The following is a 13,193-nucleotide window of genomic DNA, read 5'->3' as shown; positions in this document are numbered from 1 at the left end:
AATATAAACCAAGATAACAGCCAGATAAAAATATATCGTATCTTCTGTTTTAATAAATATATCTTAATAAAAAGACCTGCAAGGCAGGTTCAAATATGGCATTCTTGGGCTTCTTTGAGTTCTAGGTAGGAAGGTGGTAATAGGAGAAGAGTAGCCCCCTGTCCCTGGTCTTTCCTTTTTTCCCCACTGCAGTTTCCCTGTTGCACTGAGGGGTCAAACTTAGATGTATACCCACAGTGGTACCATCTTTCCTGTCTAGGTCCTGGAAACAGGCCGAGGATGCCAAGAAATCACAAAGTCTTAAGTCTTCAATGAGTGTTCTAGAATAGTAGTTCTCAACTGGGGGCGATTTTGCCCCTCAGGGAACATCTGGTAATTTCTGGAGACATTTTGTCTGTCACGGCTTGAGGAGAGGGGTGTCAAGAGCCTCTAGTGGGTAGAGGTCAGGGATGTGTAGACATCCTACAAGGCACAGGTCAGTCACCACACTAGTTAACTGACCCAAAATGTTACCAGTGCCACGACTGAGATGTCCTGCTGTAGGTGGACACAAATACTGTTCAAGATCACAAGATACCTTGGAGATACTGTGGGTTCGGCTCCAGACCACTGCAATAAAGTGAATACTGCAATAAAGCAAGCTGGGTGAAATTTTTGGTTTCCCAGTGCATGTACAAGTTATGTTTACACTACAAAATAGTAAGCATGCAAGGGCATTCATTATGTCTAGGGACGCCTGGCTGGCTCAGTGGGTTAAAGTCTCTGCCTTCGGCTCAGGCCCTGATCGCAGGGTCCTAGGATCAAGCCCCACATCGGGCTCTCTCCTCAGTGAGGAGCCTGCTTCCCTTCCTCTCTCTCTGCCTGCCTCTCTGCCTACTTGTGATCGCTGTCTGTCAAAGAAATAAATAAAATCTTAAAAAAAAAAAAGAGCATTCATTATGTCTCAAACAATGTATATACCTTATTGCTAAAAAATGCTAACCATCATCTGAACTATCAGCTAGTTCATAATCACTGACCACAGATCATCATAACAAATATAATGGGTAATAAAAAAGTCTGAAATCCTGCGCGAATTACCAAAAACGTGACACAGAGAAATGAAGTGAGCAAAGGCTGCTGGACATACAGTGCCCGTGGGTGCCTGGCTGGCTCAGTCAGTGGAGCAGGTAACTCTTGAGCTCAGGGTTATGAGTTAGAGCCTGGCACTGGGTGTAGAGATTACTTAAAAATAAAATCTTTGGGAAAAAAAAAAGAAAGAAAAGAAAAATGGTATCCACAGACTTGCCTGATCAGGGTTGCCACAAACCTTCGGTTCATAAAAAATACGTTTGCGAAGTGCATTAAAGTGAAACGCAAAAAATGAGGTATGCCTGTATTTAAATTCCTTAATCCTGTTCTAGAAGGAGGGGTAAGGTTCTGGGCAGGAACACCCTCTTGGCTCCACAGACTCTCCCCCACAGGAGATCCGGCTTAGGGAAGGACAGAACAGGGCCTTCTAAAGTACAGGGCCCAGGGCCAGGGACTCCCTTGCCCAGGTGGCAGGGGCAGCACTGGCAATGATTTTAGAGTATCTCCAAGGTCCTTGAAACCTGTAGGAGACAAAGCCCTTCCACTGAGCAAAACGGGGCTGTCCCGGCTTCAAGGGACTATCTCAAAGAGGACCAACTCCCTGACCTAGGGCTGCTCTTCGTATCCAGGGGTTGGTTCCTGGGCTGGTCCCCTGGCAAGTTCATACAATGAACTGAAACCAGACTCTCTCACTTCCTGGAACCCAAAGAAACTTAGACCTTGGGCAAAGGCCCTTTGGCTAGCATTTGCACATTTATGCAACTTAGTAACATATGCCAATTATCTGGAGAATACTAGTAAGTACAAGCAGGAAAATTACAAATATGTGCACTTTCTAGAGGCTGATGGAAAAATGTGGATTGTGTATCTCTGACGCCTTAGAATCAGAGGCCGTCTTAGAATCCGAGGGTCTTACGAAGTAATTGAGGTAAAGTGTAGCCCAGATGAGGCTGAAGCAGCCCCTGTCTTTGTTCCACTCTGGCACTGAATTAGGCCTCAGTATTTTGGCATCCTTACAAGTGAATCCTGCATTAGAGGGAAACAGGGATTGAGGTGCAGAGTTGTCAGGAAATGGGGAGGATCATACCACAAAGCAAACAGCACAGAAATCCCCAGGAGGCAGAGGGTTCTTCTCCAATCTGTCCCTTCTTGGTCCCTGTCCTGGTCTCCCTGTTTCCACTTTTCTTTTCAGGACTCTTTCCCCATCTCTTCTTTGGAGTCAGGTATGTCCAGCTCTTGGCCCCAATTTGCCTGCTTCACTGGGCAAGAGGAACACCTGCGAATCACAGGTTCTCAAAATGAGGTCCTGGACCAGCGGCACCCGTGTCACCTGCGAGTAAGTTAGGAGAGCAAGTTCTGGGTTCCCATCCCGGACCCACCCAGTCAAACACAGCCACCTACAATTAAACTCGCCCTTTGGGTGAGTCTAACGCCCGCTGCCTCGTGAAGGTAAGCTGAGCACTTCCTGCAAACACAGTTCAGCCGCCGTTGGAAGGCGAAGGCTCTTCTCCCTGCCAGGCTCCCCAGCCCCCACGGCTTATCAAACTATTCCCCCAACAAAAGTGCGGGCGTCAGGGGGGAGGGTGGGTGGGATTCTCAAAGCCCTATCGCTGCAAACAAATTCACGGCCGTTGTGAAAAAAATGCTAAGAGAACTCAGTAAAAGGTGCTGCAGTCTCCTGTACATTGTTCTAGACATTCTAGACATTTCTGAGCGCACAGTGCGTAGGTTTATCCTGAAAATGCACACATTTTGGACTGTTTGCTCATTTCATAACATGTTTTTGAAGTATTTCCCTTGGGGCGCCTGGGTGGCTCAGTGGGTTAAGCAGCTGCCTTCGGCTCAGGTCATGATCTCAGGGTCCTGGGATCGAGCCCCACATCGGGCTCTCTGCTCAGCAGGGAGCCTGCTTCCCTTCTCTCTCTGCCTGCCTCTCTGACTACTTGTGATCTCCCTCTGTCAAATAAATACATAAAATCTTAAAAAAAAAAAAAAAAAAGAGAGCGAGAGAGAAAGATCTCCGTTGAAGGCTGAGTAAGCCTGCGGGTCTGGAACGACTGGCGCCCCGTCTGCCCTCCTCCCTGACCGTGGTGGCAGTAGAGCCGACAACACACGAGCCAGGTGCGGGAGGCACCGCGCCGGCGATCTGGTGTTTTCACGGTGGTGGGCCTAGTCCAACAGGGAAAAGGCGACAAGAACACAGAATTCCGCTCACCAAATTGGTAACGCCGGGCGCCAGGGGCTGGGAGGGGACGCGCCGCTTCCACACCGTCGGGAAGCCCAGAACGCAGGACGAGAAACGAAACGACAAAAAGCGCCGCGCTCGACCGTCCCAATTCCTGAGGCACAGACGAGACAATGCCCTTATAAACCCTGACGCTTCCACACAAAGTGACGTAGAGTATCAAACGCGTGCCACGTGTACCTCATTTTTCCCCTTTCGCGCACAGAGATCTACGGACTGGAAGAGAAAGGCCGACTTTTTCCACAGTGCCATGTTTCCGGGCGGAGGGAGCCGGCGGCGCGGGACGCAAGGTTCCCCACGCAGCCCCGTGGTCCCGCCCCCGGCCGGTCACTCCTGGCCACTCGCGCGCCGACGCCCCGTGGGGAGCGGGCTGAGCGCGCGGGCGGCGATTGGTTCCGGGCCAGGGTGGGCGGGGCGCGGAGCGCCGGCCTATAAGAGCGCGGCGCGACCACCTCGGTTTGCGTCGGCGTCTCCTGCGGCGTCCTGCGTTGTCCTCGGGGTCCCTGCAGCCCTCGGAGCCCGGACCGGAGCGCGCCCTCGCGAGTCATGGAGATGAAGGCCGTGTGCGTGTTGAAGGGCCAGGGCCCGGTGGAGGGCACCATCCACTTCGTGCAGAAGGCAAGGGCTGGGGCGGAGGCCAGCGGCGAGGCGGTGCCCGCGCACCTGTGCCCGGGAGCGGCGGCCGGCGGGCCCGCGGGCCGCCCTCGTCACGCCCCCGCCGCGCGGGGTTTGCGGGTTCGCGCCGCCCGAGGCTTCTGCCCCGCGGCGGTGTGGCGGCCGAGTGCTGAGTCACCGGGCGGGCCCGGCGGGGGCGGCGGTGCGTGGCGAGGCCTGGGCGGGGGTGCAGGGAAGGAGCCGGGGCTGACCCTGGCGGGGCGGTGGGTGGGGGGGAGCTCAGAGAGCGGGCCCGGCGGGGAGGGCGGAGGCTGGCTGGCCCGCGGGCCTGGGCCGCCGCCCCGGCGTCTGTAGGTCGGGCGGAGGAGGTGCTTGAGGCGGCTGTGGCCCTTCCTTGCGGGGTCGTTTTCTGGGTCCTGAGGCTCCAGAACACGGAGTTGCGCAGTCTCCGGCCTGGCCCGCCCTTGACGTCCGGGGCGGGGGTGGGGAGTGCGGCGGGGCCACCTGGGCTCGGTCGCATCTGTAACCCCACTTCGGGGCTTCCTTTCCGCTCAGGGGTCTGCAGCTTGCAGCCTGCGGGCACAGCCGGTGCCGGGGCGGGTGTTGTGCAGCCCCGGAGCTAAGAGGGTGGCCGGTGCACGGTTCGTTCAGAAGGCCCTGAAAAACAAGAATCATGCGACTGACAAGTCCGAGATGAAACCCTTGAGTCCCTGAGGTAGTAATTAGTAAAAGCTTTATTGTGCACACGCCGGGAGGTAGTCGGGACCCAGGAGCGCTCAGACCAAACCATGGTATATTGCCGTAAAGCAGCTTACAGAGTGAGAAGGCAGGGACTGTACTATCTTTCACAGTCGTGGGTCACCACAGTTTTCTTAAATAAGAATAAGAAATTGGTTGGTGTTTACCAAAGACCGGCCTTGGGATGCAAACAGTTTGACCTTTTGCTTAGGATTTTCAGAGGCATAAATAAGAAATGACCCAGGTCAAGTTAGTCTTGCAAAATAAGCCAGTTAAGCTATGCTTGTGTGACTAAATTGGTTTTGTCTGATCAGGGAATTTTCAAGGCTAGTCTCGGTTTGTTTTTGACTTTAACAGGGCAGAGACCTTGTGTGGCCCCTTACAGAAAAGTTTGCTGACCCTTACTCTGGGTCATGGTCAGGCTGTAAAGGCAGAGAAGATGGCCTTGGACAAAGCTCCTTTTCCACATGCAAAGCTCCAGAAGCAAGAGAGCTGATGGGACTCCCGTGTTGGTTGTTTTCCAGACCTGTGAATTTTTTTGTTTTGTTTTGTTTTGTTTGTTTTTTTAAACCCTGGGTGTATAGTAGGCTTGTTTGGGGCGCTTTTTAAAAAGTGTTGATTTCTGGGGCCAACTCCAGATTATTTCTATCAAAATCTGTCGGAGTGCAGTCTGAGCTTTGCTGTTTTCAAAGTTTCCACAGTAGTACAGATTTGCACCAAGAATTGATAACTGTTGGTAGAGGGTAGTGGATGGGGTTTTTAGGAGTTGGAAGTCAGGAGATGTGGAGTTCACTTAACTCTGTTGTTGGAGCGTTCATTTAACCAAAATCTCTGTAAAGTGGTTTTTGAAATTGCTCTACCAATAGGCCCATTACTGAAATGGTCAAAGAATAAACTATATAAAAGTGCTCATTAATAATACTGCAAAACACATGTTTTACAAGGAACGTGCTTGTGGTAAGACTTGTTCCCCAAATCTTAGTGAGGTTAGGAACTGATGGAAAATTGTCTGTTGTACTTGGCTTGATAATCATAACAGAATACTTAATATATGAATGAGATTTAATACTTCTTTTAAGACTTTTTTGTTTATTTATTTGACAGAGACAGGGAGAGAGGGAGAAGCAGGTTTCCCGCTGAGCTGGGAGCCCTGATGCTGGGCTGGATCCCAGAACTCTGGGATCCTGACGTGAACTGAAGGCAGATGCTTAATGACTGAGCCACCCAGGTGCTGAGATTTAATCTTTAAAGTGGCATGCAAAAATGTGAGAGGATGGGAAAAGTAATCTTTGAAATTTATGCGAGGGAGCTTAATTTTTTCCTTTAAGTTGTTTCCAAATTTTCTGGAAAAAGGCTTTGTCATTGACTAAATTTTGCTGTTTTCACTTGCCAGACTTTGTTTCACTCTTCTTCTTTCCTTTGTAATTCCGCCAGTACTAAAAAATCTCAGAAGCCTCTGTGGAATACCTTTCCTTTGGCCTTGGAGAAATGGCATGGGTGTTACCTTCAGAAGTCAAGCTGTGAATCCATACATAACGGAGTTTTTTCCATTTTCCCTGAGTCTCTTGTGGGGCTCCCTCTTTTTTTAAGTTCCAAACTTCATTTTGGTGGTGCTGTTTGTACCTGATAAAAGATTCTAGTGTAGTAAAGCATTACAGCTCTACGGATATGCAGGGATGTTAAATTGGAAATAAACTGTATTTGTTTGGTGTATAGTGTTTAAAATTTTGGATTCATTTCCAATTTCTAAAAATCAGAAGTTTTGATCTGTAAGACCAAATTACTAGTTTCTCTTGAAAAAGGGAAGCCACACTGAGCCCTTATTAGGTCAGGACAGCACCCTGCAGGATGAGTTTATGCTTTTTGCTTCCCTGACCTGTTGCAGTCAGTTAAGGTAACTGTCTGGCCCTATAGGTGGCACCCAGGTCGCTGACTGTTGAAACGCTCATGTGTGCTCTGTGCATTACCCATTAATGGCGACTTGGAAGAACCTGCCCTTTTGTCTCTGTGCTGTCGGTAATACAGTGCATCTGAGGGACTAACATTCACGTTTTAGTTTTTCCAGAGCTAAAGCTTAGAAGAATTCTAGTCTGTTCTCAAAGAAAAGCAAAGAAGGGCAGAAGTTGACATACTACTTTCTTGAGCCACGGAGGCTAACCCCTCTTGTAACTGTTGGCCCTGGCTATTTAAAAACAAACAAACAAACAAAAAAAACCGCCATCATGGGTATAAGTGTGTGGTATGGATACTACTTGTGTTTTATTTTTGTTCCTAAGATCTCTTAGCTGCAAAAGGTCTTTATTTCTGTCTGCAGCCCTGCAGCACTGTTACCTGTCACCATTGCTTACATGGAGATAGCGGTGTGCTGCTGTAGTTTGTTTGTTTGTTTGTTTGTTTGTTTTTAAAGGTTTTATTTATTTATTTGACAGAGAGAGATCACAAGTAGGCAGAGAGGCAGGCAGAGAGAGAGGAGGAAGCGGGCTCCCCGTTGAGCAGAGAGCTTGATGTGGGGCTTGATCCCAGGATCCTGGGATCATGCCTTGAGCCAAAGGCAGAGGCTTTAACCCACTGAGCCACCCAGGCGCCCCTGCTGTAGTGTTTTTAACTGCCCTTTCTTTTCGGTCTCAAGTGGGGAGGTGGTTTTCTAGGTTTGAGGGCCTAAAATGACTTTAGGAAACAATAACTTGGCTTAGACCAGAATCAGTCCCCCGGGAAAGTGGGATAGGATATTTTCTGGCTGTTAATAAAAAATAGCTATGCTGGAGATGGATAAATACCCCTAGTGAGAGACTGGAGAACCGGGATCCTAGGGTATCCTGTTGGACGTTTCCAGGGTGTCTTTTTTTCTTTTCTTTTCTTTTCTTTTTTTGGGTGGCTAATCTGTATGTTTGCTGTATGGAAGTGTGTGTGCATGAAGAAAATGACGTGTTGTCATGTGCTGCCAACATTTGGGTCAACAAGTTTGATACATACTCATATATTCAGCAGGTGCAAATGTATTCAGAAAAGTATTTACAGAAGTCATGAACTTATTCATATAAATAGCCATATTCTGTATGGATGTGGTGTCCGTTGTAAGAGAGTCAAACCCTACAACATCCACACATCCACCATTTTAGTGCTCACTTGCCATTCAGCTAAGTGCGTTTTCTTGGCTATTAATTGTGATGCTGGCTGTAGGGCTCCTGGGCTGTGAGTGTTAGAACAAGGTCACATCTCCCTTGTGTTGGTCCCCAGCCTAGAACAGTTAAATAGCTTGCTAGAAATTGGTGGGCCTGGGATTTGGACAGCTCTTTCGACTCCCATGTCCGCGTTCCTTCCACTTCCCTGTGATTGGTAAAGATTATTCAACTCTTTTCTTTGTTCAGAAGCACTTGCTCTCTCAAACTTTTTGCACTTTTCTTTGACTAAAGGGAAAGGGGCCTGTTGAGGTGTCAGGAACCATTACAGGATTGACTGAAGGCGAGCACGGATTCCACGTCCATCAGTTTGGAGATAATACACAAGGTGGGTGTTGTTTTGGTCTAGTGGCTACTTGTTTCAGCTAGTAAGATAAGTGAGACTGGGTAGAGCTACCCCTAAACATTAAAAACCCTCAACATGGAGAAAAAAAGTCAGTAGGATTACTATGGTCAGCCTTAGGGAAATGACCTGCAAAACTGATTCTTAAGTGTGGAAAGGAAGGGGAAGAAGTTGATTTTTTTTTTTTTTTTTTGGATTTTTATTTATTTATTTGACAGAGATCACAAGTAGGCAGAGAGGCAGGCCGAGAGGAGGAAGCAGGCTCTCTGCTGAGCAGAGAGCCCAATGCGGGACTCGATCCCAGGACCCTGAGATCATCACCTGAGCTGAAGGTAGAGGCTTTAACCCACTGAGCCACCCAGGCACCCCAAGAAGTTGATTTTTTTTTTTTTTAAGATTTTATTTATTTATTTGACACAAAGAGATCACAAGTAGGCAGAGAGAGACGGCGAAGCAGGCTTCCTGCTGAGCAGAGAGCCGGACTTGGGGCTTGATCCCAGGACCCCACATCATGACCTGAGCTGAAGGCAGAGGCTTTAACACACTGAGCCACCTAGGTGCCCCAAGAAGTTGATTTTTTTTTTTAATCATGATTATACCTTGATTATAAGAGCTTCAAGTATTTTTTTTTTTTAAGATGTATTTGTTTATTTGACAGAGATCACAAGTAGGCAGAGAGGCAGGCAGAGAGCGAGAGGAGAGGGCAGGCTCCCTGCCAAGCAGAGAGCCCGATGTGGGACTTGATCCCAGGGCCCTGAGAGCATGACCTGAGAAACCCAGATGCCCTCAAGTATTTTTTAAGAAAACAAAAAATTAAGCTACTCTTACCTTCCATAGTAATCTCAGGCCTTTGTGAGCTGGGTTGAGGGTGGGTGCTGCCAGCACGGGGTCTGCGTTTATTTGCATTACCTGTAAGAGTAGCTTATACCTCCAACACAAGAGCCTTAGTAGGACAGAAGTAAGTTACAGTCTGAACAATGTAAACTGTTGGTGTTTTTGTTTGAGTTTTGTTTTCTCACTTTGGGATTAGATGCAAGTTAGCAAAAGCTTATATGCATTTAGTCATCTTTTACCATATTCGAGTAACGTGAACTCAGTGTTTACTTTTTTTTTTTTTTTTTTAAAGATTTTATTTATTTATTTGACAGAGAGAGATTACAAGTAGGCAGAGAGGCAGGCAGAGAGAGAGAGAGAGGAGGAAGCAGGCTCCCTGCTGAGCAGAGAGCCGGATGCGGGGCTCGATCCCAGGATCCTGAGATCATGACCTGAGCCGAAGGCAGCGGCTTAACCCACTGAGCCACCCAGGCGCCCCCAGTGTTTACTTTTTATGATGAGAACTTGATTTATTCGTCTTGCTGGATTGTTTTTATGTTCTGTAATTTGGTTCCTATAAAAATTGTGATTTAATGACCAGCTTTGAGCCAGTTCGACAATTAAAATTCCTCAGGTTTTTTTTTTTTTTTTTTTTTCCCCAAAACCACTTTGTGTTGGGTGGCATTTGCCCTGTGTCTTTGATTTACCGTGCTATTTCCTGTGACCTGTGTGTCTTCTCTCTGGGGACGCTGGGTAGAAGCTGTAAGCCATGGAAACTCCGTTACCTGCTGAGTGAAGAAAGCCTGTCACTAACGAGCCTTCTGCATTGATGATGTTGTCTGTGAGATTGGCTTTCCGTGAGGCACAGGAGCACCATTTTCACAGACTGTTCTGAATGGCACTCTGTGGAGTTCTGTGAGGCAACAGCCTGGGCTCGTAGCTCTAAGGTGCCGTGTCCAGTCTGCTTGCCCCAAGTAAAGGGCACCGACAGTGGTTGCTGGTTGTATGTTGCTGGGGCGGTCAGCTTCTTGTAGGTACGGTATGCCACCTCACAAACCAGGATCCTAATCATGGGATTTTAATAATAGAAGAACCATGACGATCACGTCCTGCCCTCTTGTTTTACAGGGCAGTGAGGAGATCAAAGCCCAGAGAAGGATATTACCTTTACTCGTGTTACAGAGTAGTTAGAACTTGTTTCTACTGCTCGCCTATTTTGTTTATACTGAGGTGTTGCTTCCTCTCTTTATGAACCTAGAAGTCATGATGTAGGTCAGCATTTTCTGTATTTGAGGTTTTAGCAATGACCAGTTTCTTTTTAGAATTGTGGTTTTGAAATTCTGATTCCTAATTTGGCTACCTTTGTTTTTGTTTTGGTAAATAGGCTGTACCAGCGCAGGTCCTCACTTTAATCCTCTATCCAAAAATCACGGTGGGCCGAAAGACCAAGAGAGGTGAGTGACGAAGTGCTTTAACTCTTAACTAAAATTTTGGCCATGGCTTGTTGGGGTCAGGACAGGTATCTACTTGCAGATTGCATGCTGACATAACTGAGTAGGCCTTCCCACCTCTGCTCTTGAATTTGTTGCCCCCACCAAGTAACCCCTTTGCCCCAGGTACTAGAGCAGCTTACTCTCTGGGCTGAGGAATTGACACATGGGGACGTGATTTGGTTTTGTAGCATTTATTGAATATAGAACCGATACAAGTGCCAGAGGGAACTAATACAGGAAATGTCATGAGTAACAGTACTGTCAACCACCAGCAACATAAACCATCATTGTGAAACATAGGAAGCCTTGTAGGTAAAAATTTGATACTGAAAATTCAGTGAGTCCATTTGCATGTGTGTTTCCTGAGAGCCTTTCAGGAAAATGTTAAATTTAAGTACAGGGCTGAATTTATTTTTATAACAGGCCTGAGGCATAGCATTCTTAGCCAGGCCAAGAATTAACAGGTGTAACTCAGTAACTTCAAGTTTACCCTTCAGTACTTTACCTCTGAAATCAGAGATGTGTCCCCATCCTGCAATTCTGCCCATAGCATTACCTTGTAGATTGGAAGCTTTGAAGAGCAGCGTGTCTAGAATGTCAGTTTCTAGTTTGTATGTTCCAAAATTCTGTCCATCTGGAAGAGTGGGTCCTGTTTGATACATACCATACCTACCCTTCTGTATGACTCAGTCATTAACTTAGTTCACCAACTAGCCTGATGTTAAATGGAAGTCAGCCCCAATTCCTGATGACTCTTTCCCTGTTAGGCATGTTGGAGACCTGGGCAATGTGACTGCTGGCAAGGATGGCGTGGCCATTGTGTCCATGGAAGATTCTCTGATCTCACTCTCAGGAGACTATTCCATCATTGGCCGCACAATGGTGGTGAGTTTTTGTATGCTAGGATGTGCATACCATTTCTTCTAATACACAGACATGTATCTTTTCATGGATTCATGATTATTATTCCTGGTTTCTAAGGATCCACGCACATTGTACCTTCAGTCCAGATTAAAAGCAATTACTTTGATGATCACAGTGAAGGTGAATTAGGTTGATGTAGGTTGGTTGTGACACTGTTCTGCAGAGATGTGGTAATTAAGTAGGTTTCATTTGGTCATACTATATCTGTATCGTGGAGAAACAGTAGTTGTCACCGTCTGGTTTTAAAATGGCCGGATTTTCCTGCCGTGATTGAGTGTCCCCCTTGTAGTTCAACAGAACATTTCGTGACGTCCAGATGAGACAGACCTCAGTATTGGTATTTGTTCATATTTGCAGGTCACCACCATTTGTTAAACTTGTGGGAAGCGATTGCCCTGAGTTACCCACGGGAGCTGCATCTGGTTCTCGTAGTCCCCAAGTGGCGTGGGCTCTGTGTTGCCTGCCCCAGAGGACAGTAAACCTTCTGTAGTCCTTTCCTTTCAGGTGACCCTAGAGTTTTCTCCAGCTATGGTTGCGAAGCAGAAGAATCATCGATCAATGTTTGAGGAGCCAATTTTAAAATACTGTTGTTTAAATAGTTGAAGATATTTATTTACAGACTGGTAGTTCATGAGGCACGTTTTTGGGTTTTTTAAAATTCACTTTCCTTTTCCTTTTCTTCTAAAGTGTTTATTATGAAAGAAGGTTATTAACTCAGGCTACTAAAATTTCTTGTGGAGGATTCAAACTGGTACATGGCAGCTTGTAACACTTGTCCCGGGTTTTTAGTATTTCTTTTAGAGATAGCAACACTTACCTAGTGTTTACAATGAACTTAGTCTCTATCACAAAGAAAAAGCTTTGAATAGTAGTTTCTCTTGTTTACCACTAGATTAAACATTAGTGTATTTCCATGCTAGGATTATTTTAACATGGTCTTTTCTAGTATTGAGTGGTTCTTAAAAATCTTTTGGGTATTGTTGGGAATAGGTGGTAATTACTTGATTGTGCTATGTTAATGTTCTCAAAACTTTTTAAAGGTCCATGAGAAACAAGATGACTTGGGCAGAGGTGGCAATGAAGAAAGTATAAAGACGGGAAACGCCGGGAGTCGTTTGGCTTGTGGTGTCATTGGGATCGCCAAGTAAATATTCCCTAGGATGCGATCTGAGTCCTAGTAGCTCCTCTGTTACCTTGCTAGTTGTAGAAATTTAACTTGATAAACATTAAACACTGTAACCTTAAGAGTGTAATTTGTGTGACTTTTTAATTGCTTTAAAAAGTACCTGTAATGAGAACTGATTTATGATCACTTGGAAGATTTATATAATTTTATAAAACTCCTATTCAGTTAAAATGTCTGTTTCAACAATCTCTGTATTTTGCCAGGCTTAATAATCATACGTGGGTATTAAACTTAATTGTGTGAATTTCTTCAATTTTCATTCAAGCCCGCAATAAATACACCATATGGCACTGCATCTTGAACCTGTTGAAGTATCCAAATGGAAACTCTATTAAATTAGCTCTTGATAACTCCTATAGAGCGCTTGAATGGAACAGAGTTAGTAATGTGTTGACAGATATGACCTGTTTCATAGAGGTTGCTTTTCAAAGTGTTCAGAATGACAGAAGAGGGTTTAAATTTCTAGCAGCTGGTCTTTTAGCTAACACCTCATTTTGAATCTTGGTTGGACAGCTATCCTTTGTCAGCTTCAGGGAAATTAAGGTGGTTTCCCTGGTTAGCTACTTAGCATTTTGATTCAAAAAGT

The 13,193-nt window shown here is 46.3% G+C and overlaps 1 protein-coding gene across 1 annotated transcript; it reads left to right on the top strand.

Annotated features, from left to right (window-relative positions):
- The first annotated feature begins 3,752 nt into the window (after nucleotides 1-3,752).
- SOD1 (superoxide dismutase 1) lies at nucleotides 3,753-12,902 on the top strand. Its single transcript, XM_044251030.1, has 5 exons — nucleotides 3,753-3,934; nucleotides 8,083-8,176; nucleotides 10,389-10,458; nucleotides 11,265-11,382; nucleotides 12,462-12,902. Exons 1-5 carry the CDS (start codon nucleotides 3,863-3,865, stop codon nucleotides 12,567-12,569), a joined length of 462 nt encoding a protein of 153 aa, XP_044106965.1. The 5' UTR covers nucleotides 3,753-3,862; the 3' UTR covers nucleotides 12,570-12,902.
- The last annotated feature ends 291 nt before the right edge of the window (nucleotides 12,903-13,193 follow it).

The sequence above is a fragment of the Neovison vison genome, chromosome 6, assembly GCF_020171115.1.
Source record: "Neovison vison isolate M4711 chromosome 6, ASM_NN_V1, whole genome shotgun sequence".
NCBI lineage: Eukaryota > Metazoa > Chordata > Mammalia > Carnivora > Mustelidae > Neogale > Neogale vison.
Note: the sequence above shows the minus strand (reverse complement) of the source record. Positions and strands in the feature narration are given on the sequence as shown.

Bases quoted from the DNA above. Each gene is read 5' to 3' on its own strand.
- SOD1 (XM_044251030.1), top strand. From the start codon at position 3,863: ATGGAGATGAAGGCCGTGTGCGTGTTGAAGGGCCAGGGCCCGGTGGAG. The intron at 8,177-10,388 runs GTGGGTGTTGTT...TTTGGTAAATAG, and splicing joins GTTTGGAGATAATACACAAG to GCTGTACCAGCGCAGGTCCT. The intron at 11,383-12,461 runs GTGAGTTTTTGT...AACTTTTTAAAG, and splicing joins TCATTGGCCGCACAATGGTG to GTCCATGAGAAACAAGATGA.